Source organism: Lutra lutra, chromosome 5 (genome assembly GCF_902655055.1).
Source record: "Lutra lutra chromosome 5, mLutLut1.2, whole genome shotgun sequence".
Lineage (NCBI taxonomy): Eukaryota > Metazoa > Chordata > Mammalia > Carnivora > Mustelidae > Lutra > Lutra lutra.
Window position 1 is genome coordinate 4,898,559 of NC_062282.1, and position 24,441 is coordinate 4,922,999.

The 24,441-nt window shown below is 50.2% G+C and overlaps 2 protein-coding genes across 5 annotated transcripts in view; one reads left to right on the forward strand and one right to left on the reverse strand.

Annotated features, from left to right (window-relative positions):
* NSUN2 (NOP2/Sun RNA methyltransferase 2) overlaps positions 1–1,945 on the reverse strand; it is a 28,583-nt gene extending 26,638 nt beyond the window's left edge. Inside the window, exons 1-3 of one of the 2 annotated variants that reach the window (XM_047731891.1) lie at positions 1,817–1,945; positions 849–1,006; positions 108–212 (exon numbers count right to left, since the gene is read on the reverse strand). In XM_047731891.1, coding sequence (XP_047587847.1) covers positions 108–212; positions 849–904 — 161 coding nt within the window. In that variant the 5' untranslated portion in view covers positions 905–1,006; positions 1,817–1,945. Of the gene's footprint in view, positions 1–107; positions 213–848; positions 1,007–1,121; positions 1,488–1,816 lie in introns of those variants that run through there. The other variant, XM_047731890.1, reaches the window with a different exon arrangement.
* The window catches only part of SRD5A1 (steroid 5 alpha-reductase 1), a 39,943-nt gene continuing 17,056 nt past the window's right edge, over positions 1,555–24,441 (forward strand). The window contains exons 1-6 of one of the 3 annotated variants that reach the window (XM_047731895.1): positions 1,588–2,055; positions 13,302–13,468; positions 14,449–14,550; positions 16,375–16,525; positions 21,880–23,123; positions 23,338–23,894. In XM_047731895.1, the coding sequence (XP_047587851.1) occupies positions 1,775–2,055; positions 13,302–13,468; positions 14,449–14,550; positions 16,375–16,525; positions 21,880–21,946 (768 nt within the window). In that variant the 5' untranslated portion in view covers positions 1,588–1,774 and the 3' untranslated portion in view covers positions 21,947–23,123; positions 23,338–23,894. Of the gene's footprint in view, positions 2,056–13,301; positions 13,469–14,448; positions 14,551–16,374; positions 16,526–16,636; positions 19,186–21,879; positions 23,124–23,337; positions 23,895–24,441 lie in introns of those variants that run through there. The other 2 variants (XM_047731894.1, XM_047731896.1) reach the window with 2 other exon arrangements.

Below are 24,441 nucleotides of genomic sequence, written 5' to 3' on the forward strand. Positions count from 1 at the left end.
CAGATTCTCCTCTAGCAGAAAACACTTTGCCAAAGAAACACGCTGTCAGATGACAAAGATTAAAATCCCAAAAAACCTCCAACAGGATGAAGACTTGTTTTACCTACCAACTCAGGGGCTGTGGAACCTCAACTTTCTGACCATCCACTTCCAGGTCTTCCAGTTCCTTGAAATACTTGTTCTTTAAGCAGTGGAGAATCTCCTTCGCATGGCTATGAAAAAATAAGCAAGTTTTGATCCACTCTGAAAGACTCATATACATTTTATCTCTTTTGAACTTAAGATGCAAGTGTCTTAAAACTAAAACCATCTTTGCACTGAACGCAGACTCTTTCATGGCAGTCCTTCTACTCTATCCCTTCAAAGTTTAAACAACTGTCCTTGCTTCATCGCTAAAAGATGAAGCTAAGCGAATTACTACTGCATTCCTTCGTCCCCTAAATATTCCTACGGTTCCTGTTTACTTGCAACTCATCTCGGAAAGATGGAACCACAACGATTTAAAAAGACAAGAGAACCGGAGTTTCGCACAAACTCTGTAATATCACAAATTCTCCCGTGTTCCAAAGGGGAGGCATCCTCAGCTCCCGAATGCCCAGAAGTCCCGAGTCTGTCTCAGATCTAATATCCGCGTCCTGAAGCCTCCCGACCTGCCGCACGCCCCCCAGCCTGCCCCTTGGACCGTGTGCTCCCTCCTCCGTGCTTGCAGACGCGGGAAGCCACAGCGCCGGTAAGCAGCCGCTCGCCAGCCCCCTAACACTCTTCGGAGGCCAGGCGGGGCCGGACGGGTACCGTCCTCCTGAGCTGACCCCAACTCTAGGAAATCAAGGCTCCGCGAAGCCCCCTACCTTTTGTAGCCAGTAATTCGCAAAGTGGCCGGGAGAGGCTCCCGGAGCGCTTCCATGAACTGGTCCCACTCGCCCTCGGGCACGATCTTGAGCTCCTGGTAGTAGTGCTCGAAGAGCTTGTTCTCCTTGACGATCTCGGGGTACCCGCCTTCCCATCCCTGAGGAACGAGACACGCGTCCACCCAGGTCCGAAGGAGCCGCTCCGCGCCGTCCCGCAGGCCGCGGCGGCCCGGAGACGGACGGGGGCCCTGCCCGCCCGCGCCCCGGTCCTACCGCCTCCTGACGCTTGCCGCCACCCTCGGCGCCGTCCTCCGCGCGCGGCGGCCGCTGCTGCTGCTGCTGCTGGAGCCGCCGGCCCCGCGCCCGCCGCCCCATGGCCCACGCGGCCGCGCACGCCGCCTGCACACCGCGCCCCGCCACCGCCGGCCGCGCGGACTTCCGGGCTGGCGCGGGAGGCCCCGCAGGTTCCGCGCCTGCGCCGCTCCCGGGCGCGCTGCGTGGAAGACGTCCAGAGCGCCGCGACCCGTGCTCCCGCAGAGCAGCGAGCGAGGGGCAGCGCCGGCAGCCCTGGCTGGGAGGGGGCCGCTGGGAAGCAGCCCCGAAGCAACCCGCGCGGGCTCCGGCAGCTCCGCGGACAGCCCGCGGTCGCGCGTGCGCAGAGAGGCGGGGGCGGGGCTCCGGCATCGGGGGCGGGGCCTGACCGCCTCCCGCCGCGCCGGACCGCCTCTGGTCCGACCTGCTGGGCCCGTGCGCTCGCGCCTCGGGCGCTCGGGGAGGAGGGAAGGGGTGCGGCTCGGGCCCCGGCGTCGGCTGCGGGCGGCCGCCTCAGGTAGCCGCGCCCCCCGCCCCCACACCGGGGCCGCCACCTCCCTATAAGTGGCCCGCCGCGGTCGCCAGACCATGGGGCGCGTCTGCAGTCTCCCGCCATGGAGCCGGCCGAGAGGTTCCTGCTGGACAAGCTCGCCTACCTGCAGTGCGCCCTGGGCCTCCTGGGCTCCGTGCTGCTCCGGCTGCTGCGCTCCTGCTACGGGCGCTACGCGTCTCCGGGCTCCGCCTTTCGGGTGCCGGCGCGGGCTGCCTGGGCGCTGCAGGAGCTGCCCTCGCTCGCCGTGCCGCTGTGGGTGTGCACCGTCACGGCGGCCGAGCGCCTCCGCCGAGCCCCCAACCGCATCCTTCTGGCCATGTTCCTCGTCCACTACGCGCAACGGTAACGGCCGGCTGCCTCGCGCCTCCCCGCGCGCCCCTGCTCCCCGGTCCCCCGGCGCCCCGCCTGCGCCCGCCGCCGCGCCCTGGCCCGCACCTCAGCCTCCCTCTCCACCGCCCTCCTCCCCGGCCCCCGTGCCTGCCTTCTTCCTTCCTCGCTCCCGTGCCTACTCCTGGCAGCCTCTTTCCCGCTGCCCTTCCCAGCCGCCCGGCTCTGCACACCCGCCCTCGCGTCCTGTCCCTGCTGACCCCTTCCCTGGTCTCGTCTCGCGGCGCCGGGCTCCCTCTGCCCGTGCTGTTCTCGCTCTGTACCTGGCCCCTGCCCCTTCTCCCCTGGAAGGAGAGTATAGCTTAGCACAGTCTGGAAAAGTGGGCGGGGCGTGGGCGCGGTGGGAGAAGGTGAGAGAGGGCTGGAAAGATAGCGATGGAGGAGCTGAGTGTGTGACCAGGCAACTGCAGAGGAGAGGAAGCTTGATGATGCGAAGGCTCCTCGCTCAGCGCTGTCAGAGGTACAGCAGCGAGAAAAACATTTCCATTCTTAGTGACCTCCATACAGTGGGCGTGCGATCGGTAACCACCTGAGTGCCTTCCCTACATCAGAATGTGCAGCTTTGACAATCTGACTAAAATGTCTGATAAACCATTGTGCAGTTTTGGGGGGCTGAAAATTGTGGATTTATTCTTGTATCCCAGAAATGTGTTTTACTATGGTGACGTCAGCTCTTGAGCTCAGCTGAACACTGACTTTAGCATTTGGCCATTCAGCCTCTACTCAGAATGGGTATGCTGTGTAGCTCTGTGTTGGGCCGCTGAAAATCCAAATGACTGATGGTAGAAAGAAAAGCAAAGCTATAACCCATGATTAATGAAAAACCTGACCTTGGTTTGTGACCACCGAAGGGCATCCAGAAAGGAAAGAGACTATCATACACGTGAATAACCAAAATCTCAAAAGAGTTTTCAGAAAGTGCTGGTTAAATTCACCTTTTTATAGTGATCATTTAAAATCCTTGTGTTGTGAGAACTCTCAGCGCCTCAGAGTTGATCATCTGAAATGTGGAACTCTAACAGTTCACTTTAATGATTTTTAAGTTTATAAATTAACCTCTATAGTTTGTGTTTGAGTAGTCCAGGTGTTTTACAGGACATGTGGGACTGCCCTCACTGGAATGAAACTTGAACTGACTCTTGAGAAGCAAATAACCCACAGGATGCCTCCAGGACAAGCAGTGAAAGGGTTAGCATGTGGGCCAAGATTCTACTCGAGCACGGGGGACACTGGGAACACAGAATCAGAGGCACCTGGGTGGCTGGGTTAAGTGTAACTCTTGATTATGGCTCGGGTCATGATCTTGGGTTGTGAGACTGAGGCTTGAGTAAGGCTCCCTGCTCAGTGCAGACTCTGCTTGAGCTTCTTTCCCCCTCCCTCTTCTTCCCCCTCTCCTCTTGTGCTCTTTCTTTCTAAAATAAACAAAATCTTAAAAAAGAAAATACAGAATCCGTTGGAGCAGTATTGCAGGCACATTAAACAGGCACAGTCAAATGCTCAACAAAGGTTTTCCAGATCCTGTATTCCTGACTCTTCAAGATTATTCCAGTGAACAAAATTGTTGTCAGGCTGCTAGCGTTTTGCTGGTTTTGGTTTTTTGTTTTTGTATTTTGTAACGTTGTCAAGCATTGATGTAATTTGAATGTCAGTAGAATTTTCATGTCTGTGTACATTTCTTTATAAATATGCTAGAACCTGTGTCTCTCTGTTTCTCTAATGGCCAAAAGCGAGCTCTGCAGTCAGACTGCTAGGTGTCATCCCAGCCACGTCACTAAGGACATGGGATCAGTTACTGAGCTGCTGTGCAGCATGTTTCCACAGCAGTGGGATGGGCACCGTGGTGGCGCCAGCCCACAGGATAGCATGCATTTAAAAAAAGACAGTTGCAGGGATGCCTGGATGGCTCAGTCTGTTAAGCATGGGGCATGATCGCAGGGGATCGAGTCCTGCCTCAGACTCCTTGCTCAGCAGAGTTTGCTTGTCCCTCTGCCTGCTCTGCCTGCGTGTCTCTCTCTCTCTCTCTCTCTCTCTCTCTCTCTCTCTGACAAATAAAATCTTGGAAAAAAAAATAAAGATAACTCCATAAAATGCTTGCACAGGGCTGGCAAATCCAAATGTTCAGGAGATGATGACCAAGACCATTCTAGGTCACTGTGCAGGGGGGCACAGCCACGTATGTGCCCCAAAGGTAGTTAACACACTGCTGACAGTCTCAAGAGCCATTAAGAAACTTCTTACAGGGGCGCCTGGGTGGCTCAGTGGGTTAAAGCCTCTGCCTTCGGCTCGGGTCATGATCTCAGGGTCCTGGGATCGAGCCCCGCGTCGGGCTCTCTGCTCGGCGGGAAGCCTGCTTCCCTCTCTCTCTGCCTGCCTCTCTGCCTGCTTGTGGTCTCTGTCTGTCAAATAAATTTAAAAAAGAAAGAAAGAAAGAAAGAAACTTCTTACAGGTGACATTGGAAATGTGTAAAGGGAACAGTCCGCTGAGCTTGGAAAGCCTGAGTTAGCCTTTTAACTTAAAACATTCTGTTTCATTGTTTCCACTCACTGTAGGGGGAGCCTGGTGAATACAGCACCCCCTGGGCCAGAGTCCCCTGGAGAGTGCCAGAATTTGACCCTTCACATTGGGGAGGCCTCTGAGACCCAGAATTCAGGTGTTTTACCCAAGGCTATTCAATGGGGTGGTTGGGACTAAACCCCTGATTCCAAGAGCAGAGGCTTTAGAAACATACTCCAGAGGATTGGCTAGGTCAGGTGTAGCTTTTCAACCTGCTGGGCTATTCTGTTTCAGGTTGTACTTGTGACCACACATATAGCCTATATGGTTTTGGGACTCAACGTTTTCCATATAGAAGAGATAAACATTTTCCATTCTACCCAAACAGCTTATTTATTAAACGGTCTACTTGAGTTTCTCTCTCTCCCTCTGCTCTTCTCACTGCATTCTCTCTCTCTCTCTGAAATGAATGAAAATCTTTAAAAAAATAAAAAAGATACTCTCTTAGGGAATGCAGAAATGCAAGACCAAAACACGTGCAGGATCTTTCCGGCAGAAGAGTCTGATAAAGTAGGGAAGGCTGTCATGGAAGGGAAGAAGGGATAGCTATGGGAGAGAACATCCCAAGGAGTCAGGTGGCTCCCCCTTAGGTAGTGAAGGACATTTGTAGGAACGTTTGTAATCCACGACAAACAACATAGTCTTCTGCAGCCCTCGACAGTTACAGTGTTTGCCCGAATCCTGTCTGCACTGGAGTGTCTCATGAGGGCTTCTGAGTTCTAGAGGGCTCGGGTGTCTTGTCTTGCCACCTTCGATTTTGCTATGCGTGGAGCAGCGTCTGACCTCCCTCGGGCGAGTGCACGTTAACTGTGGGGGGTAGTTTCCTGTGGTCCCCAGCATCGGTGCAGAGCCGTTCTGCATGTGTCAGAGGCCCTTCTAATGGGCCCCTAAACTCAAGTCGGACCTCCTGTTCTGCTGCTTTCTCTCTTGCCAACCAATTTTTTTTCAGTATTCACTGAGCTCAGGCTGCCTTTGCTCATGAATTTTCTCTTGCCACTTGGTAGGTTAGTGAATGAGTCATTGGGCTTGTTCAGTTTGCTTGTCCATTTAGCAGTTGTTACAAAGTCCCCCTTAAGCACATGGTCCTAATTACCACCGGGGCCCCCAGGACCACCTTGACCATGAGGCAGAGGGAGAGTGCTGAATGCAGACTTTGACATGCCCACAGGGCCTCCTCTTCCTAACACTCTCCCCAAGGGCAGGGCTCAGCCAGCTCCCTGAGCTTGCAGGACCTTGATTCTGTTGTTACCCCTGATGGTGATCCTCAAAGAATCATACCTGTCTGGATTCATCGTTTCTCCTGCTCTCTTCTACTGGTGGTCCCATGGGGAGAGCCTGGCCCTAGCCCCACTTTTAAATGTGCCATAGGGCATGTGTAATATTAAAACACATCAGGGAACTGGAGAAGGTGAAGGCCACGCTAAACCCTTGACCCTTGCCTTGTGGATTCAAATAATTTGGAAAAAAAAAAAAAAAACAAACTTACATTCAAAAGTATAGAGTGACACGTAATGAAATATTCATTGCATTGGTAACCTTGCCTTAAAAGCACACAGAGCTTATGTAAGTGTGTGGCTTTATAATAATCTGTGCCTTTGTTGCAAAAGAACATTTCAGAAGGGAAAAAAAGTAACAGGAACTAATCGACATCTTGGAAGTGCTATAGATTCCAAAGATGTCAAATTGTTGAGAAAAAGTAATATAGTTATTAAAATTATAACAACCACTTTCAGTTTTAAATGTTTAAAAAATGATTAACTCTACTGTTAGATTTGCTGCCAATTCACCAGACTGGATGTTTCATTGTACCTGGGACACAATTTCCAATTGGTTTTATTTTGAGTGCCAAATCATTTGTTGAATGAATATGCTGTTTCTCATTGCAAAATTACTGGATGTTGTTCCAGTTTGTTGGGAGAACCTGTGGGATGAGGACATGGCCCTGGAGCTGCCACTTCTGAGCCTCTGTCATCAGGCTCCTCTGAGCCTCCAGTCCCCATCTGTTACATAGGTTAATAGTAACAGTTGTGAAATGTTTAAAAAAAAAAAAAAAGGCATGTTATATAGGATTAGGAATTACTGGACACATTACATCAGGAACTGTAAGAAACACTCACACCGTCCCCAGGCTTGTACACTGATGCGTGCAGGAGGCAGACAGCAGGCTGCCCGGCCATCGAAGTTCCCAGAGATTCAGGTTCTGAAAGCTTCAGTTAAGCCCCTCATCAGTGTGTCCCACAGTCCTGGGCGCTTCACAGCCACAGAGATGGGCAAGTTTCGCGAGTAGTAACAACTTGGTGAAAAGTAAATTCTGTTTCTTTAAGGGGAAGCGAAGTGGGGGAAATGGGATATTGTAACATGGTAGAAAACAAAGTGTCAAATTCGGTCCCACACTCCATCTGAGGAGGTAGAAAACAGAATCCCTTTGTAGCTGCCTGGGTCCTGAGTTGGATGTCCTTCGGCTCATTATCGGAACCGAGCATAGATTTATATAACTCATTACGTAAATAATGTATTTTTTTAAGATTTTATTTATTTATTTATTTGACAGACAGAGATCACAAGCAGGCAGAGAGGCAGGCAGAGAGAGAGGAAGGGAAGCAGGCTCCCTGCTGAGCAGAGAGCCTGACTCGGGGCTCGATCCCAGGACCCTGAGATCATGACCCGAGCTGAAGGCAGAGGCTTAACCCACTGAGCCACCCGGGCACCCCAATAAGGTATTTTTAAATGCAAGCTCGTCATGGTTTACCTTACAGATGATTTCCACATTAAGGGATATTCAACTTCCAGCTTCATACGTTTTCTCAAAGAGGGATAATACCCATTTCCCACAGTTCCACGTGGAAGGGTGTTTGTCAGTGCAGATGAGACACCACGTGAGAAAGGCATTTGAACTGAGATGGCCTGGGTCCCCCAGGTCGGGACTAGTGCTGTGTGGGTCCAGCAGCCGAGTCTACCTTCCTCACAGAGCCTGGCCTCATGTCTTGAAGTAGATCTTTCACCATAAGCAGCCTGGGGTCCACTGTAACCCTTGGGTTCCCTTGTCCCTCTAGTGTCTAGATCAAGGCTCAGATGAAAGTCATGCCCAGAAGCCGCATCTGCCCCATTTTGGTTCCTAATTGGCCCAATTCAAAGGAAGCCCTTTCCCCAACTGTTGCATGGACTTCCAAGGAAAAGAAGTAAAGCTGAAGGGAATAACTTAAAAGAAGAAAGGCAATCCCCAAAATAGCAAAAGGGAGCAGAGTGCTCCCCTCTGGAAGGTGCATTGCATCCGGCCATCTGGCTTGCTGAAGACCCCAGAGCCAGGAGGGCTTGGTTCATATCGGTGCCCTCAGCTTGTGGGGAAGGAGAAGCTGGGGAATAAGGACTCCCCCAGGAGCCGTCGTCAGGGTCTAAAGTCATAAGTGACATTGCCTGAGCCAGCTTGTTCCCCTCCTGCCCTCAGTGACTTTATGTCTAGGCCTGTGGACGTCAGGGGCATGGCTGTCCTTTCAGGGGTCGAGATAAGAAAGGAACAGAAGAGATCTGCATCCACCGTTCTAAAGCCCTGTTTCCAGTCCTTGCCTCACTTCTGATGTTCATGTGAGACCAGAGAGAAGTGCATCTTTTCCCGGCTCCTCTAGGCATGTCTTTTCCAGGCTCTCACAGGGCATACCCTGGAGCAGATCACTGTGATTCTCTGTTCCATGCCTAGCTGAGGACCCAGATGCACAGACCCCATCCGGCAGACCAGGTGCACCCCTGTCCCGAGAGACCTCCTGCAACCTAAGTACTGTGGCCTTGAGCAAGGGCATTTGCTAAGAAAGTCACAAAGAGGTTTCCAGAGTGTAAATCCTATTTTAACCTAGGTCAAGGGTCAAAACTTTTTGGAAAGGGCCATATAGTGCTTCTTTTAAGCTCTGTGGTACAAGGGACAAAATTAGCGATGTAGTGAAAGAGATATTTCACAAAGATTTCTATTGAGAAAATTCTAATTCTAATACCGTAATTTCCGTAACAGATGTAACAAGAAGAGTAGAATTCTTTATTTGGTGGGGAGAGCATTCACTTCATTGGGCTTCAGAGTCAGCGTTCCCCATGACCAAGATCCATGGCAAGTGTTCACCCCTTGATGCTGATTGATGGGCAATGAGATTTTTCTCTCTTTTTTTTTTTAATTTTAAAGATTTTATTTATTTGAGAGAGAGGGAGCATAAGCAAGGGGGTAGGGGGGCAGATTGGGGGAAAAGAAGCAGACTCCCCGCTGAGCAGGGATCCTGAGGTGGGACTCGATCCCAGCACTCTTGGATCATGACCTCAGCTGAAGGCAGACGTTCACCGACTGAACCCCCAGGCACATCAAGATTTTCTCTTTGAAAGTATCTTTTCATATGCATTGGTACTGCCAGATTTTGGTTTCAGTCCACAAGTTTCTGATTGTAGTTTAACATGTTCATTACTTGGAAGACATTTATGGAATTCTGTTGGATTCTTCTGTTGGTATTTGTCCTTTAGTATGTTCCTGCAGTGTAGATGAGTGTCTTCTGGTTGACAGGTGGCGGCTCCTCAGTTACAGTTAAATAGGTCTTGAACAGTTCAGACACCACTGGAGGAACTCCTTCTGAAGCTTAGAAATCGTACCAGTGCAAGTTTACGTGAGAAGGCAGATCTCGCTGCTGCTCTTGATTCTAATGGCACGGAAAGCCAGGGAAGCAGTTTGATGTGACTTGTGGTTCTGACAATCAATGTCACTTGTTGCTGAGGAGGCTAACGCCGTGTATGTTTTGCACAGAGGAGATATTTTTGCCTATAATTTTAGGTTGAATTCACTGAGAAACATCAAGTCTGCAGCAAAAGCTAATTTCCAGAGCCCTTTAAAAACCTCAGTAATAGTGGTTGAGGCACTTTTTCTTATAAAGAAAAATTTCAGTCTTGGCTTTGAACTCAGAGCAGTGGTTAAGTCCATGGCCAGAAGGTCAAGTTCACTGTTGACACGGTTCAGTCACAGGCAATAATCAATTTGGTGGTGTTGTGGTTTGGTTTGTTTTGTTTTGTTTCGTTTTGTTTTTTGGCAAAGTACCTGCCATATGGAGAAGAGCTTTAAACACCTTCTATCTCACAGGCTGTGTAAATCTGTCGTGTGTGTGTGTGTTTACCACCAGCATTTACACGATCTTAGCGGGTCCCCCCGCGGGTTGTACTGCATTAGTGTCTCCTCAGCTTCTGTGCACACGCTGTCGCCACTGCGTGTTGTGTGAGGACCCGTTGGAGCCTGATTTCTCTGCCACTTCATACTCGGTCCCAGCTCAGTTCCATGTCAGGGACCTTGGTGACCCAGGAGCCCAGAAGACTGCTCACTCAGACGCTGGCCTTGCTTTTCAACTGTCCGCGGACCTCGCTTTCGGCATCCTGACTCCACGAGCAGCCGTCCTCCCCGAGGGGCTCATCGTGTTCCACGAGCTTCTATCCTCTGGACGTTTGCTGCAGGGAGTGAGCTCACCGTTGGCAGATGGCCCTCCTTGCTGGGTGTAACAGGAGGCGGCCCCCAGGAACTTCCAGTGGTTGTAGCCTTCTTTTCCTTTCTTTTGTAAAATTCTAGAACTGGATTCTGTTTAAATTCTTGCTTTGCCCTGACCATTGCTTTCCTGCAAGTGGGGGACAACATCACAAGAACTGCTTATCTGGTAATGCCGACCTCTAGCCTAGTCTTGCGACACAGCCACGGTGACCTTGCGTCCCAGAGTGCTGAGCCACCTGCCAGGATGGAGAGTGAGCCACACCCCACTGGGTCTGCAGAGCACACGGAGCCTGCTTTCCCCGTCTTCACGGGACAGGTGTGCACTGATGAGAGAACAAAGTGACGTGCACTCAGAACGCTGCTTGCCACGGATGTGTGCACACCGCACAGGGACGTGGACACATTAGACCACCACACCACGTGCCGTGTCACTCCTGCGCAACTCAGCCCCAGCTCCCGAGCAGCCACAGAACGGACCCAAATGAGTGACCGGGGCCATGTCACAGCGCTAGTCTATTTGTGGACGCGGACATTTGCACTTCGTGTGATCCCCATGCGTCCTGCAATATCCTTTTGATCGTGTCCCCTACTGTTTGAAAAGGTAAAAACTGTTCTTATTCTCAGGCTGTACGATGTGGTACAATGTACAATTCCAGTGGTGAACTGGAATTGGGCCGGGGCCGTGTTTGCTGACTCCCGATCAAGATGCCTTTGCCATCATGGGCACGGAAGGAACACTGGTGACAGATGAGGAGGCGGGGCGTGACTACCACATGGGACAAGTTTGGGTTTCACCTCGAGAAGGTGTCAGCCCCTGTTTGCCAGTCTTTCACAATTCAGCCCTGAACTTGAAACTGAATTGGAAGAAACGAATCAAAAGTTTGCTGGACATGATTCTCATTTGGAAAGTCTACACCTTTTTTTTTTGGTACATTCTGGAGGGAAATGTCTACCGTGTTTGCAGACTGGTTTGCTCAGTGTTGCTTCTAGAAGACGTCTTTCATCTATGATGTAGACATTTGTGACATCTCGCCCAGACATCTTCCCACACCACTGTCCTTCAGTAACGATTCTGTGTATTTCAGCTTCCACACTTTGTCCTTCCCCCTTCCTGACCCTGGGTCCCTATTACTCTGCGTTGAATTTACATGGGTTTGTTCAGGTCCCAGTTTCGGGCTCTGGGGAGCTGAGCACTCCACACTTTCGCAGGCTTCTTTCTAACTGAGTCCAGCCTTTGCGCCTCCCGTGGTTCTTTCTGCTCTTTTTTCCCCTAGTTCTTCAAACTTAGAATTCTAACACTTTGTCAGCTTTGTCCTGTGGTTTGCCCCCTGGAAAATTCCCTGAGACCGTAACTCCCAGGGAGGCTTTCTCTCAATTCCTCATCCTCTGGCCCTTTTCTGCTTTCCCCTGCCTAAAGAATCGTCCCTTGAGGCGACGGCAGACAAGGGGCAGCTTCCTTGATGCCCAGGGAGAGAGAGAGAACTGATTGTTCGCTTCTGGCTCTCCTGCCAAGGAGCAGGATGGGGGTAGGGAACGAACACCATCACCGTGATGCTGGATCGCACCGAGTCAAAATTTCTGCTTGTTTCTAAAGGCTCCCCCACTGGTCCAAGACACAGTTACCCAGTCACCCAGATCCGCCTCTTGTGGTACGGACGTGCACGGTGGGCCTGTATCCCAGATGCCTGCTCACTGTCCCAGCTCTGCTCAGGCATGAGCCGTGCTTCCGCGAAGCAGAAATGGCTGCAATTCTCTGTTCTCTTTGAGGTGTGTCTCGACACTGGTTTCCAGGCAAGCAACTAACCTCACTGATGACACACATTGGGGCCAGACGCAGGCTTACATTCAGCTGGTGCTTTGCCCTAAACCCACATGAAGTCTGCTTCGGGGGAGCTGGCCTGGATAAGAGAGAACCTTGAAGACTGCCTTTGATTGCAAGAATGTTCTTCCCACAACCTGAGTGAGCCTGTTGAAAGAGAATGCCTTGAGGACACGTAGCCAGCGTTAGGCTCTCACTACGGCTGCTAAGATCAGTTCTGTTTTTGCCCTTGGGTAGATGGCCAGAATGGAAACAAATAACAAGCTTTTATATTTTCTCTGTTTTAAGATATAACTTACGGAGGATGAAATGCACTCATTGTTAAGAATGTGGTTTGGTCAGTGTTGATGATTGCCTACAGCATATAATCATCACCACAATCAAGATACAGAACGGTTGCATCCCCTAAAATGTCCCTATGCCTCTGTGCAGCTAGTCCCCTCCCCCAACTCCAGCTGCAGCTTCTCTAGAACATTAAAAGTCGCTTCAGTCACTTTCATTCATACAGGGCTATTTGAGTTGTCCATTTCCTTGTGGGTCAGTCTTGGTCACCTGTGTCTTAAGGCTTTTGTTCATGTTGTCCAGAGGGTCACATTTATTGGCATGAAGTTGTAGATGGTGATTCCTTACTATCCCCTTAAGGTCCATAGGCTACGTAGCGATAGCCCTCTCTCAGCGTGTCATGTACTGATTTTACAGAGGAAATTCAGAGTACGACGTCGCATCCTCTTTTCTTCATAAGATCCACTTTCTTGTCCTTCTGTTTTCTCTCCCTAAACTTTCACTCGTGTGGTGGAACAGAATGTGAGCCTTGAGATACCCGGTTTTACACCAAAGCTCAGCCATGAGCTGAGCAGATGGCTTCCCCACACTGAGTCCATCTCGTGCTCTGTCCTGCATGTGTCGTGGGGCATCCTGCGCGGGTGTCTCCAGGTACCACAAGTGGGGTGTTGAGTGCTCAGCCAGCACAGCTGCCTTGTTGATGGATGGTATACGGTGTCCCCCACGTCATGTTGCTGAGACGAGAGCGAGGGAGGATAATATTGAGAGCCTCTTGAAGCCTTTAGTTTTCTCTCCATGTGTGTCTCACATTTGATACAATTAGAATCCTGAGTTTATGCACTGTGGTGAACATTACTGAAACATGGTTAACTCTTTATCTAGAAATTCTGCTTTGAACAGAGTATATCACTGCGAGCATTACTGAGAATGATTTCTGAACAAGGAAACAAGATTAAAACCCCAAGACTTGAAACAGAATGGCAGAAATGAGATTCCTTATCATTGATCTATGTTTTATTTAAATGTGTTTCCGTTTCATGTTTCCTCAGGTCCTTGATTTTCCCATTCCTGATCCGAGGCGGAAAGCCCATGCCCTTGTACACGTTTGCATTGGCCTTCATGTTCTGTGGCTACAATGGCTACTTGCAAAGCAGATACCTGAGCCAGTATGCCGTGTATGCTGACGATTGGGTCACAGATCCCCGATTTCTAGTAGGTGAGTGTCCCCCTAAGGATGCACTCCGTTGTTCTCATCAGAACCTGGGTTTTCATGTCCCCACAGTTCCTGGTTAGAAAGCCCATGCTCCTCGAGAGAGAGGAGGCGGTGCTGGTCCATGACCTTGTGGCAGCAGGCCAAGCACCAGAGGGAGAGGCACGCGGCCCCAGCAGCAGCATATGACGCGCATGCCTGCCATCAACCCCAACTTGGCCCAGAAAGCATGAATACCTGTTCCTGAAGCAGACCTCAGAGTAGCAGCAGGTTCCGGCAGAGCGGACGACAGAGGGAGACTGAGGAGCTCCGTTACTAACCGTGTAATCTAAGACCGTCATTAAGCTCCCACTGTTCCTAATGGAAAATGAGAAAAAGTCCAACTGGGTCACCTTCCAACAAGGCCTTTAGAGTTTCCTGATTATGCTAACTTGCAGAAGCTATTAGGTCTTGTGACATTTTTGATTTTTTAAAATCTTTATTATTTTTGAGTTCTAACTAAAGCCTTATAAGTTCTGAGGAAAAATGAAAATAAAACATCAGTAGTCAAAAATATATGCAAGAGTGTAAAAAAAAGAAAATACACCCCCTCGAGGCTCCTGGTGATGAGGAAGTTTCTTCTGAGTTTCAGAGAGTCCCATGGTTCTTTGGCTCTTGGTTTAGTGCTTCCTGGAAAGGAGCCTGGGCCAAGTCTTAAGTCCTACTTCCAAGCACATCAGTCATCCCATTAGAACATTTGGAGCAGACTAGTTGATTTACTGGTATTATTAGAAAAACAAAGCCCTCTTTCGCAGACCTGAGTGCAGCACTTACGTCTCTAAGGGAAACATTATATTTATTACAATGATCTTCTTTATCAGTTGTGGTGACCTGGCTCTTTAGTAACGATAATAGGGCGGATTGGGGTCATCCCATTCATTCCGGCTTGGGCCTGGGGGTTTCCTGGTTTATGGACTTAATGCTGCTCTGTATCGCCTTTTCTGTAGGATTCTGCCTGTGGTTAATAGGCATGCTGGTAAACATCCATTCAGACCACATCCTGAGGAATCTCCGGAGACCAGGGGAGACTGGGTATAAGATACCAAGGGGTATGTACTGAAAACAGGAGACTTGATGCCAGACTATCGGCAGGACGCCTTGCTCTTTCAGTTTTATCCGATCCAATAACTAATATCTAGTCACAGCCACAAATTTTCGATGTGAGTCACAATATGATAGCAATCACTGTGGTTATCGTTTTCTTAGAATGACAGAAGGGCTGATTCTGGCTAACCGAGCGGCTATTAAGCAAAAGGGAAACTAGTTGTATCTGTTTGGAAAGAGAATACGAGGAACAACTAATGGTTTACCAGGGGTGCCTAATACCTCATTTCTGGCCATAGCAGGAGTAGACGACTGGTCCTCTGTCTGAAAACAGTTAAAAATGTTGGATACATGTTGTTGTTTTTATCTTTTAAAATGCATCTGTGTGATGTCCAGAAATGAAGTCAATCATCAGAGAGCAAGGGCTGGGTGAATGCTTGAGTCCAGGACCCAACTTGTAAGAGTCCGTAACCGCTAGCTGCCCTCATTGCCTCAGCTTTGTAGCCCAAATGTTTGCCAACCGTGGACAGTCCGAAAACCTCAAGTCACGAGTTAGGATCCGTGTGGTCCTAGGGAGGGGGTGCCCTCCTGCATCCAGTCCGCACAAACCCAGATCCCCAAAGAGACCTGTCTTCAACTCTAGCCTCTGAGAGCCTAGCAGGCCACACGCCACAAAATAAGAGCCACAAAACCCACGAGGACATATGGTGCCTTGAGTGAGAGCTAATTAAACTTGGGAGATTTTAGATATTAGAGTTAATAGAAACAGATCATGAAGTGAATATCTAGTCGTTTAAATAATTAAAAGGGATGAAATTATGAAAAAAAGAGTAACATACCATAGAAAGAACTAAATAGATGCAAGATAGAAAGCAAGGGAGATCCTCAAACTAAAAAAAAAAAAAAAAAAAAAATTAAAACTCAGTGGGTAGAACTAAAACATCAGTGGAACGGGAAATCACATGACCGGGCTTAGATGGATCCTTATCGTCCTGGGAACCCTACAAGGGGAAAACACAACATGACAAGCAAAGGACGGGAAAAAGCCTACAAATCTCAGGTTGTTTAAACTGTGGCTCTAAGGTGGTCCTTGGAGCGCGCCCCTCTGCTCTCCAGCCTCAGAGCCTTTGCTGCCTGGAGACCCCAACACCAACCCAAACCTCACCTACCAGCGAGGCCCCTTCCAGCCACGGCCACGACCAGCCCTCCCTCCGCCCACAGCCCGACTTCTGGGCCCTCCCCCATGCTCTGCTCCACAGCACTCCCCACCACGTGCTGGGATCCCTGCTTTCCTCGCGGGCTGCATCGGGGTTTAGTGTTCCAGAAGGGGACATGGTGTTGTCCACGGTGCACTCCCAGTGCCTAGAGCAGGGCCTCACCTGTTGTGTGGACTTGAAGGATCTGTGAAAATGGATGACTGAATGAATGAATCTGCCCTTGAAAATTACTATTTTCTTCCAATTTGGGTCTAGGCCTCTGTGCAGGTCCGTCTGATTAAGCTAGTCCTTCACTGTTACTCTGTGGTCTCTGTCCCTACTTAGGTTCCATCTGTGGGATTCACTGATTAGTCAAGTGACATAGTAAAGTACATGAAAATTGTAGCATTTTATATTCAGATGAACAGTACGTTGTTACTCCCAGAAATAGTAAAACGAAATGGTAGAACTAGTACCGTTGGGTGTGTTTCATTGATTACAATTCTGGACCAGTCGTGTTTCCCAGGGCTGAGCTGGTGCTCTCCAAGTAAGCGCCCATGGCTGTCTCATCGGTCAGTGCTTTCCCGGGTGTCGTCTGTAGGAAATGCACCCCTTGCCTGTGTTTCCTTGCAGGAGGCTTGTTTGAGTACGTGACGGCAGCCAACTACTTCGGGGAGGTGGTGGAGTGGAGCGGCTACGGCCTGGCCAGCTGGTCCGTCCAGGGCGGGGCCTTCGCACTCTTTACCGCCTGCGTCCTCTTCACCCGGGCCCAGCAGCATCAACAGTAAGTTCGCGAACAATCTCCGCATGTTGGCTCTGTGCTCTGGCCTTACTATAACCATTCTCAAGTTCCGTTCTCGAAATGTTCACATTTGTTGGAACTGCCGGATCGCAGGGTACACCGGGCATTAGCTAACCGAGTCCACAACCATGCAGACGTCCAGAGAAGAACCTGCTCTGAGAACCGCCAGGTGCACGTCAGCGTTGTCATTGGCTGCACCCGAGTCTGAGCCCCTTCAGACGTTCGCAGCTGGAGCCCATGGTCCCGTGAAGCTTCGGGCAGGGGACTCGTGGTCTGGCCAGGAGCACGCCATTGGCAGGATGCCGAGTGCCCACAGCTAGGCCCGGAGGCGCACACCAAGTGCGGAAGAAGCCCGGCTGGACCCTCACGCAGCCCCTGCACATGAGTGCCCCGCACCCCTGCAGGCCTGCGGTCACTGTCTGGACTCACAGGCTGTGCGCACCGTCAAAATCACATTGTTTCCCAAGGCGAGGGGCCCTGGCCTGTGTCAGATCCTCCAAACAGCCTGTGATCTCGAAGACCAGTACAAACTTATAAAAACCAATCCAAGGCTGTCAAAGCTGAAGCGAACCTAGGGTAGCGCCCTCCCAGTCCGACGCATGAAGGGACTGAGGCTCAGGGAGCAAAGTCCCAGCTTTTCAGATGGGAGAGGTCTCGGGCCATCCCCCGAGGCCACAGCAATGATGGAAACTGGGCAGGCGGCTCACGCCAGTGCCCATGGGGATCATTTGTGTCCCCTGAGCTAAAAAGGGCGCTGCCCCCCTTCCCTGGCTGCATTGCCCCAAACACATTTCATGAAGCTCTCCAATGCCGCCCATACTCTCGGAGGCACACATAGACACAGAGCATCATCTGACTCCATGGCGCCTGTCATCTCTTGAAATGGGGCAGAGAGAAGCCCCCAGAAGGACAGACTGATGTCATGGCATCATGGGACGCACGCAGACTTTTCAGAGTCAGAATTCCTAGGTTTCTTTCTGGGCTCACCATGTATTTTAAGATGCAGAAGATTATTACCAGAGACACTGCGGAGAACGGGCAGAGCTGGAAGGTCTCCTTAGCTAGGTTTTGTAGACCATATGCCAAAAGCCCAAGATTATTGAGATCACAGGAGAAGAACCCTCCAGCGCTCCATGCTCTGAGGTGCCCCACTCTGCTCCAGACAGTGGGGGATCTGAGAGCTGGGACCTGTCCCTATGCCAGAGCTGCGGAGGGGGACAGAGGTAAGGAAAGCTCACACCAAGAAAGGCTCAGGAAACAGGTTACAGCGTCAAAGGTGACAGGAAACGAAACGATTTGCTATGATGGGTTGAATTGCGTTCTCCCCCCACCCCCCAAAAAAGATATTGCAGTCTTGACCCTGCAAATGTGACCTTATTTGGCAATAGGGGTCATCGCCATCGCAGATGTAATTAGTTAGGGAGGTCACACTAGAGTAAGCAAGCCTCTGACCCAGCAGGACTGGTGACTTTCTTAGGAGGGAAACTGCACACGTGCACACAAGGACGAGAAGACCACGTGCAGACACACACACAGAGACGGCCGTGTTAAGTGCGGAGGCAGACCGTGTAGTGACGCTGCCACACACCCCCGAGGCTGCCAGCAGCTGAGAGAGGCAGAGAAGGAGCCTCGCTGAGAGCTTAGGAGGCAGCACGGTCAGGCCCCTGACCCCCGGAACTGGGAGAGAATAAATTCCTGTCTCTTTGGAAGCCCCTAGCGTGTGGGCCTTTGTTGCAGAAGCCCCAGGAAGCCAAGACACTGGCCTTTGAGCCATCCAGAATCCGCTGGGCTGTAAGGAAAGACAAAGGCAACATGTGTGAGTTCTGGAGCCCTGCGTTTCCTCCTACCAGATGACACCATGCCAGCCTGTCCCCAGAGCTCATGCTGCTGCAGGATGCGTCTGCCCAGGTGGGAACCAAGCCTTTTGGAGAAAAAAATAACAGTGACAGCAATACCAGTGCATCTTGGTCCAGCCCAGCAGTCCTGTGTTCCTGGGGACCCCTCCTGCCCCCATTCCTCCCTTCCATCCACTCTTCCCTCCTCCTTCCCAGGCAGGGCCTCCCCACCAAGACCGCCTTCCCATCGATCACATCGCCTCTGAGGAACAAGCTACTCTTGTGCATTAGTTCCGTGAGGGAGTAGGAAGCAGATGTTGGCTGGTTTCTAGTAATGGAGAAACGAGACGGTACTGGTAGCTGAGAAGTTGGATCACAGGAAGATTGAACAAGAGCTGAGTCGGTGGTAAAGACGCTTCCTCAAATGAGCATGGGAAAGTCTCTCTTGACATTTGAGTAGGAGATATTCAAATTTCTAATGGGAAATATTCAAATTCTATCATTGGAACAGGAAATAGAAATAAATAATTTCATTTTGAAATTTGAATTTGAATGAACGTCTCTGTTAATAAAAAGCCAAAGGTATTCTTTGCAGAAAGCTTCACGAGTTGAAAGGATTCTTTTTCACTCATTTGCTATTTATACTGATGTCACTGCAAAACCAATTTTAATTGCTGGAAATTTAATGAATTCAGCTTAGTGGAAGTATGTTCAGAAATGTTGATTTACCAGCTGAGGACAAAGGAAAAGCTATCTTTTTTTTTTTTTTTTTAAACTAATCCCACAAACCCAGCTGATTACAGAAAACAATCCATGGAGCTATTCCTAGCCCTCTTTTTGGTGTATTATGATGTTCTCAAACCAATGTTTTATTACACTCAGTTTATTTCCATAATCGGATGTGAAATGTTTAAATTCGTTGAGAATTATACTGACCATGAAGTGCTAGGTCGGAAACATTGGGTCAGCTGTGCCAAGTTGCTAACAGATACAGTGGTTTGAGGGCAAAATGTCAAGGAATAGGAAAGAGGAATGTTTTCGGACTGTTCTCTCCACTGCCAGCCTCAAGCCGCGCGCTCACATAAGGGAGCTGCCCTGGCTTGGACGCACTCCTGTGGCGCCTGGCCAAGGGGTCGTCTGAGCCCAGGTGCGTGCTTGTGCACACCAGGGTCCTGCAGGTGAGGCCAGCCTTCGGGGACAGCCTTGGAGGAGGGGCTCTGTCGAAATAAAAAATTGTGTGTAATGTCACTTAGAAAACTGAAGTGCGTGTGTCTTTGGGACACAATGACAGATGGTGTCATGACCTAGACAGATAAAGACCCACCAGAACGAGTCTGTGAAGGACGTCCTTGTTCTCACAGCAGAGCGCGGGGTCTGTGAGCGCTTGGAAGGAATGAGACACGCAGGAGAGGAGCACGGGGCACTGAACCTGCTCGTGGGCTGGAAAGACCACTGGTGCTTTGAAGAAGAATTCGAAGAACTCTGTCCGATTCAGCCTAAACCGCATGCGATGACATGGGCAGCCTTCAGTGACGGGTTGCCTTAGTTTCGACCTCAGTTCGGGCTCCACAGTGATAAAATCAAGACAAAAAAATCCGTATCCAGCTCTGGTCAGTGTCACATAAGTGACAGCTTTGATTCTAGGGATAGAACACGTGAGAAAAATATGCTGCCTGCCCTATTAAAATGTGTGTGTGTATATATAATATACATAGACATATTTATAAATTTCGAGATGTGATTTCTCGAGCTGGATTGACAAACGTCATGATGTACATGGATGAGAAAAGTAGTCTCATCATTTTAGCAAAGTAAGTTTTATTCCTATAGAATGGTGTCTGTGAAATGAATCGAATGTATTTGGCCAACCTCTGTATTGGGTGAGAACATTTCGATCTGATATAGGCTCGCTCTGACATCATGAGGGGCCAGCCGTGCTGCCCTGTGCTGCTTCTGACCATCCCAGAGGGGTGTGTGGGCATCACCGGCTTGGTCTTGCTGATCTGAAGGTGTCACTGGCTTCCGAGCTGGTGCCCGGCCTCTGAGAAACCTGCTTGTGGTCCAGGTCCTCAGTGCCAGCAGGCTGAGTGCCTTCCGGTGGCTACAGCAGAAACATGTAGATGGGGGTGGCGGGCAGAAGTCTGAGGTCAGGGGCCAGTGTGGTGGAGCTCCAGTGACAGCCCCCGCTGGCTGTATAGTCCAGTCCCCTCCCGCACTGCCCTCAGCGATGAAGGGCCATGGAGCTCTGGGGGATCAGGACACAGATCCCATTCCTGAAGGTTTCACCCCATGACCCAATCCCCTCCCAGAGGCTCCGCCTCCTAGCGCTGCCCCCTCAGGCATCAAGTTCTTAGCCTAGGAATCTGGGGCGGTTACGCAGGGGGAACACTAGGGCCAGCCTTCAAGAACTTTCTGTGAGCAGAGAGGAGCTGAGTGTGGCACTGGCCAATCTGCTCCACGCTGCTGGCACAGCAGCCACCTCAACGGGGGCGCTCCGCTGTCCGGGCTCCTCACAGTCTGGAAGAGAACAGCCCCGCGTCGGAAGTGATGCTTGCTCCCGAGGCCCGCAGCCCAGCTTCAGAGCGCATGGCCCCCCCAAGGGCGCAGGACAGCTTATGCCCTCCCCAGGGGCTCAGGACAGCGCGTGGCCTCCCCGGGGGCACAGGACAGCGTGTGGCCTCCCCAGGGACTCAGGACAGCGTGTGGCCCCCCGGGGGACCAGGACAGCATGTGGGTTCTCTGGAGGCTCAGGACAGAGCAGTGCGCGGAGGCACCCACAGCCGTCTGAGGGGCTGCAGTTCCCCGTCGGGTCCGCCAGCGCAGGGTGAAACATGGCAGAAACCAACAAATTTTGTCAATTCCCTGTCAGGTTGCCTTCATGATACGTTTCTGCCATGTGAGCTCATAGTCACTTCCCATCATGATGCTTCGTCTGTTTATCTTTTGTGCTGACGAAAACTCCTTATTTCTGGCAATTTCTCCATCTTGTCAGGTCATTATAAGTGTTCATTCCATCCACGTAGCTGCCTCCCTCCCCAGCTAGCCTCTACCCCAAAACGAATGGAGGGGACTTGTCATTTATATCAAAGTGGATAATGCATGTTTGTTCTGAATGCCGGGCCCTGCTGCATCTTCCCAGATTTGTCTGAGAGCCCCTGGCACGCACCCAGATGACTGTTCCACAGACCGGGGTCTGGAGCCGTAGCTCTCCTGGGGACTGCGGAAAACCAGAAAACATCCAGAAGAAGACCTTCGAGACACTCCTCCTGAGTGAATTAAATGGGTTTCTTCCTATTAATCATGCTTTAGAATAAAATATATTTAGTTATTCATTATAGAGACAAAATCAAACTACATATCTGAAATGCCACAGTTTTTAGTGTTACTCCTAAAAATCTCCGTATTCCTGCATAATGAAGTGTTGTCCGTTTTGTCAGCATCTAAATGTTTAAGCAGCAAATTATTTCTTTTTCTTACTGTTCCTTTTTTGTCTTATTTTAGGTGGTATCTTGAGAAATTTGAAGATTATCCAAAATTCAGAAAAATTATAATTCCATTTTTGTTTTAAGTCCATTGTCCATGGAATGATCTTTGACTTGAAGCATTTCATGATTATATAAATGAATTATGTCTCTGTCGTTTTCCTGCTACTGGATCTTTTTCAAAATTTGCTGTAGGAATTATTCCCTATGAGTCTATAAGCTACCTAATAACAGACTAATCAGACTGAAATGCAGGTTGACAGACTGGGCTGCATACCGAGTGGAGAATCCAGAACTCCGGGTCATCCCAGCGGACCATTTATCTGCTTTCAGAGCCTCCTGTTGACTACGTACAGCTAAGTGTGCATAAGACCAGAATGACAAGCCGTACCTGGTGGCCTCTGTGGGCTGAAACCCATCACTGCCCCTCATACAACCCATTCCAGCCATCAATTCAAGGCCAAAGGCGACGTTGCTCCCTCCCCTGATAAAGGCAGGACTGCCTCTCTGGTTCCTTTCATCCCGCTGGGTCAGAGAGGCTGGGGCACCCACGGTGGGTCACAGACCCAGGGAAATGCCTGGGCCCTCACTGTGCGTGCTGTTGGGCAGGGAACTTAAGGGAGAGAAAGAGACATAGGAGACCTGGCTGATGCCTGGACAAAAGGCATCTGGCACTTTCTACAGCCTGGCACCCCAGCTGATGGCACTGCAGGGCACCGTGCCAGATGTGCTCGTAAGGGGTAGGCCGCTCTGTCCTCCACTCAAATGACTTCTTAGAGGCCCCGTGATTATGTTCTTCCTTATGCTGATTGCCAGGGGCATCAGTAGTCTGTGGTCTAAGATGATTTTTTTTCCTTCTGGGTAGAATGAGGATGTTATAAGGCACTCTTTTTAAAGTGCCCTCAATATTACAAAACGGTACCTTGAAACAGAATTTCTTACTCTAGATGTACTTGAAAGGCCCATGGAGATAAATGGCAGTGATGATATTTACTGTGGATTGCCGGAAAGAAACCTCCTAAAAGACACTCTGTGAAGCTGATGGTCCGACGGTGGTGTCCTCCAGGCCTGGGACAGCGGTGCCGGGGTGGCCACCTCCGCAGAGCAAGAAACCGCGGGAGCAGGGAAAAGAGCAGGCTGTTCACTCTGGCCCGCTGACACTGTTTGCTGGTTGTGGGAGTGGGTGTCCAGAGCACCCAGAGGGCTGGGCCCCCGCAACCTCTCCTGGCTGGCCTTCCCAACCAGGGTCGGTGTCCTCACGAGGTTTTTTTTTTTTTTTAAGATTTTATTTATTTATTTTACAGAGAGAGAGAGAGATCACAAGTAGTAGGCAGAGAGGCAGAGAGAGCGGGGGAAGCAGGCTCCTCGCTGAGCAAAGAGCCCGATGCGGGGCTCGATCCCAGGACCCTGAGATCGTGACCTGAACTGAAGGCAGAGGCTTAACCCACTGAGCCACCCAGGTGCCCCTCCTCACGAGGTTTTACATAGAAGCCGTGTTCTCAGGGTTTGTGATTTTGAGAGTCTCTTGTGGCTTCAGAATTCGCAGAAAACTTGCCCGATGCTACTGTGCTTCATTTTCACTGGAAAGAGCATATTTTTGAAGAGAAACTTTGTTATTAAAAGAACTCCACTCCTTTTTCTGACCATTTTCCAATTACTTGAAAACATGAAGCAATAAGTATTCTGGATCTCCTCAGGACCACAAAATGCTGAGCACATCAGGATTGATCCGGGCCGCTGGGTTCTGGAAGGTGCCTAGGGCGGGAGCGGGATGCTGGTCTGAGAGCTGGGGAGCTTCCGTGAGTGTTCCTTCTTTATGTGAGCTGCCCGGGGCACTGGACCTCTGCCTTCACTCAGGATTTGATGCGTCCTTCCTGGTTTCGCCAGCCCGCCCTGGGTCCACGATTAATAGGAAGTTTCCCTGTTCTATCTTGGTTCCCTGCCCTCCATTTCCTAAAAACTGTAACTTACTAAACTGTCATCAATTACTGTGTTAATTACAACAAGAAGATTAATAAAATTATATAAAGTCCAGTCATTTTGTCTTCAGTATGACTCCAGTGTATCCACACGGCTGCACTCTAGAAGTTCAGACGAGAACAGCATCTTGAGCCCTGAAACCTGCTTTCCACTAATGTTAACAATTTCGCAGCGTCATGTACTCCCAGGCCTTGGCAGAGCTGTGCAACAGACAGTTTCTGTGTGAATCCCTGCACTTCCGGGAAGGTCATTCCTAGGTGTTGGATGTTTTGTTCATCGTGAGCATCCCCATATACATTCTGTAACTAGGATAAGTCAGAGCTATCCACGGTTGCATATTTGCCTCATCCAGCCATGCTGCTGGAGGTATTTTATGAGTTCCAGAGATTTTCCTTGGTTACTCCCAGTTCCCTTGCTTTGCAGTCATGTCGTTTGCAGACATGTCACGTTCTTGTTTGGGAGTATTTGAAGCTGTTGCTTTTGTTGTCTGCCTCTTAAAGTAGCAGGACATTTGAAGACAATACTGAATAAAAGCAGGGATTATCAGAATTCACGTGTGATTTTAACAGGAATGCTTTTCTTTGAGATAACTATTTGGAGC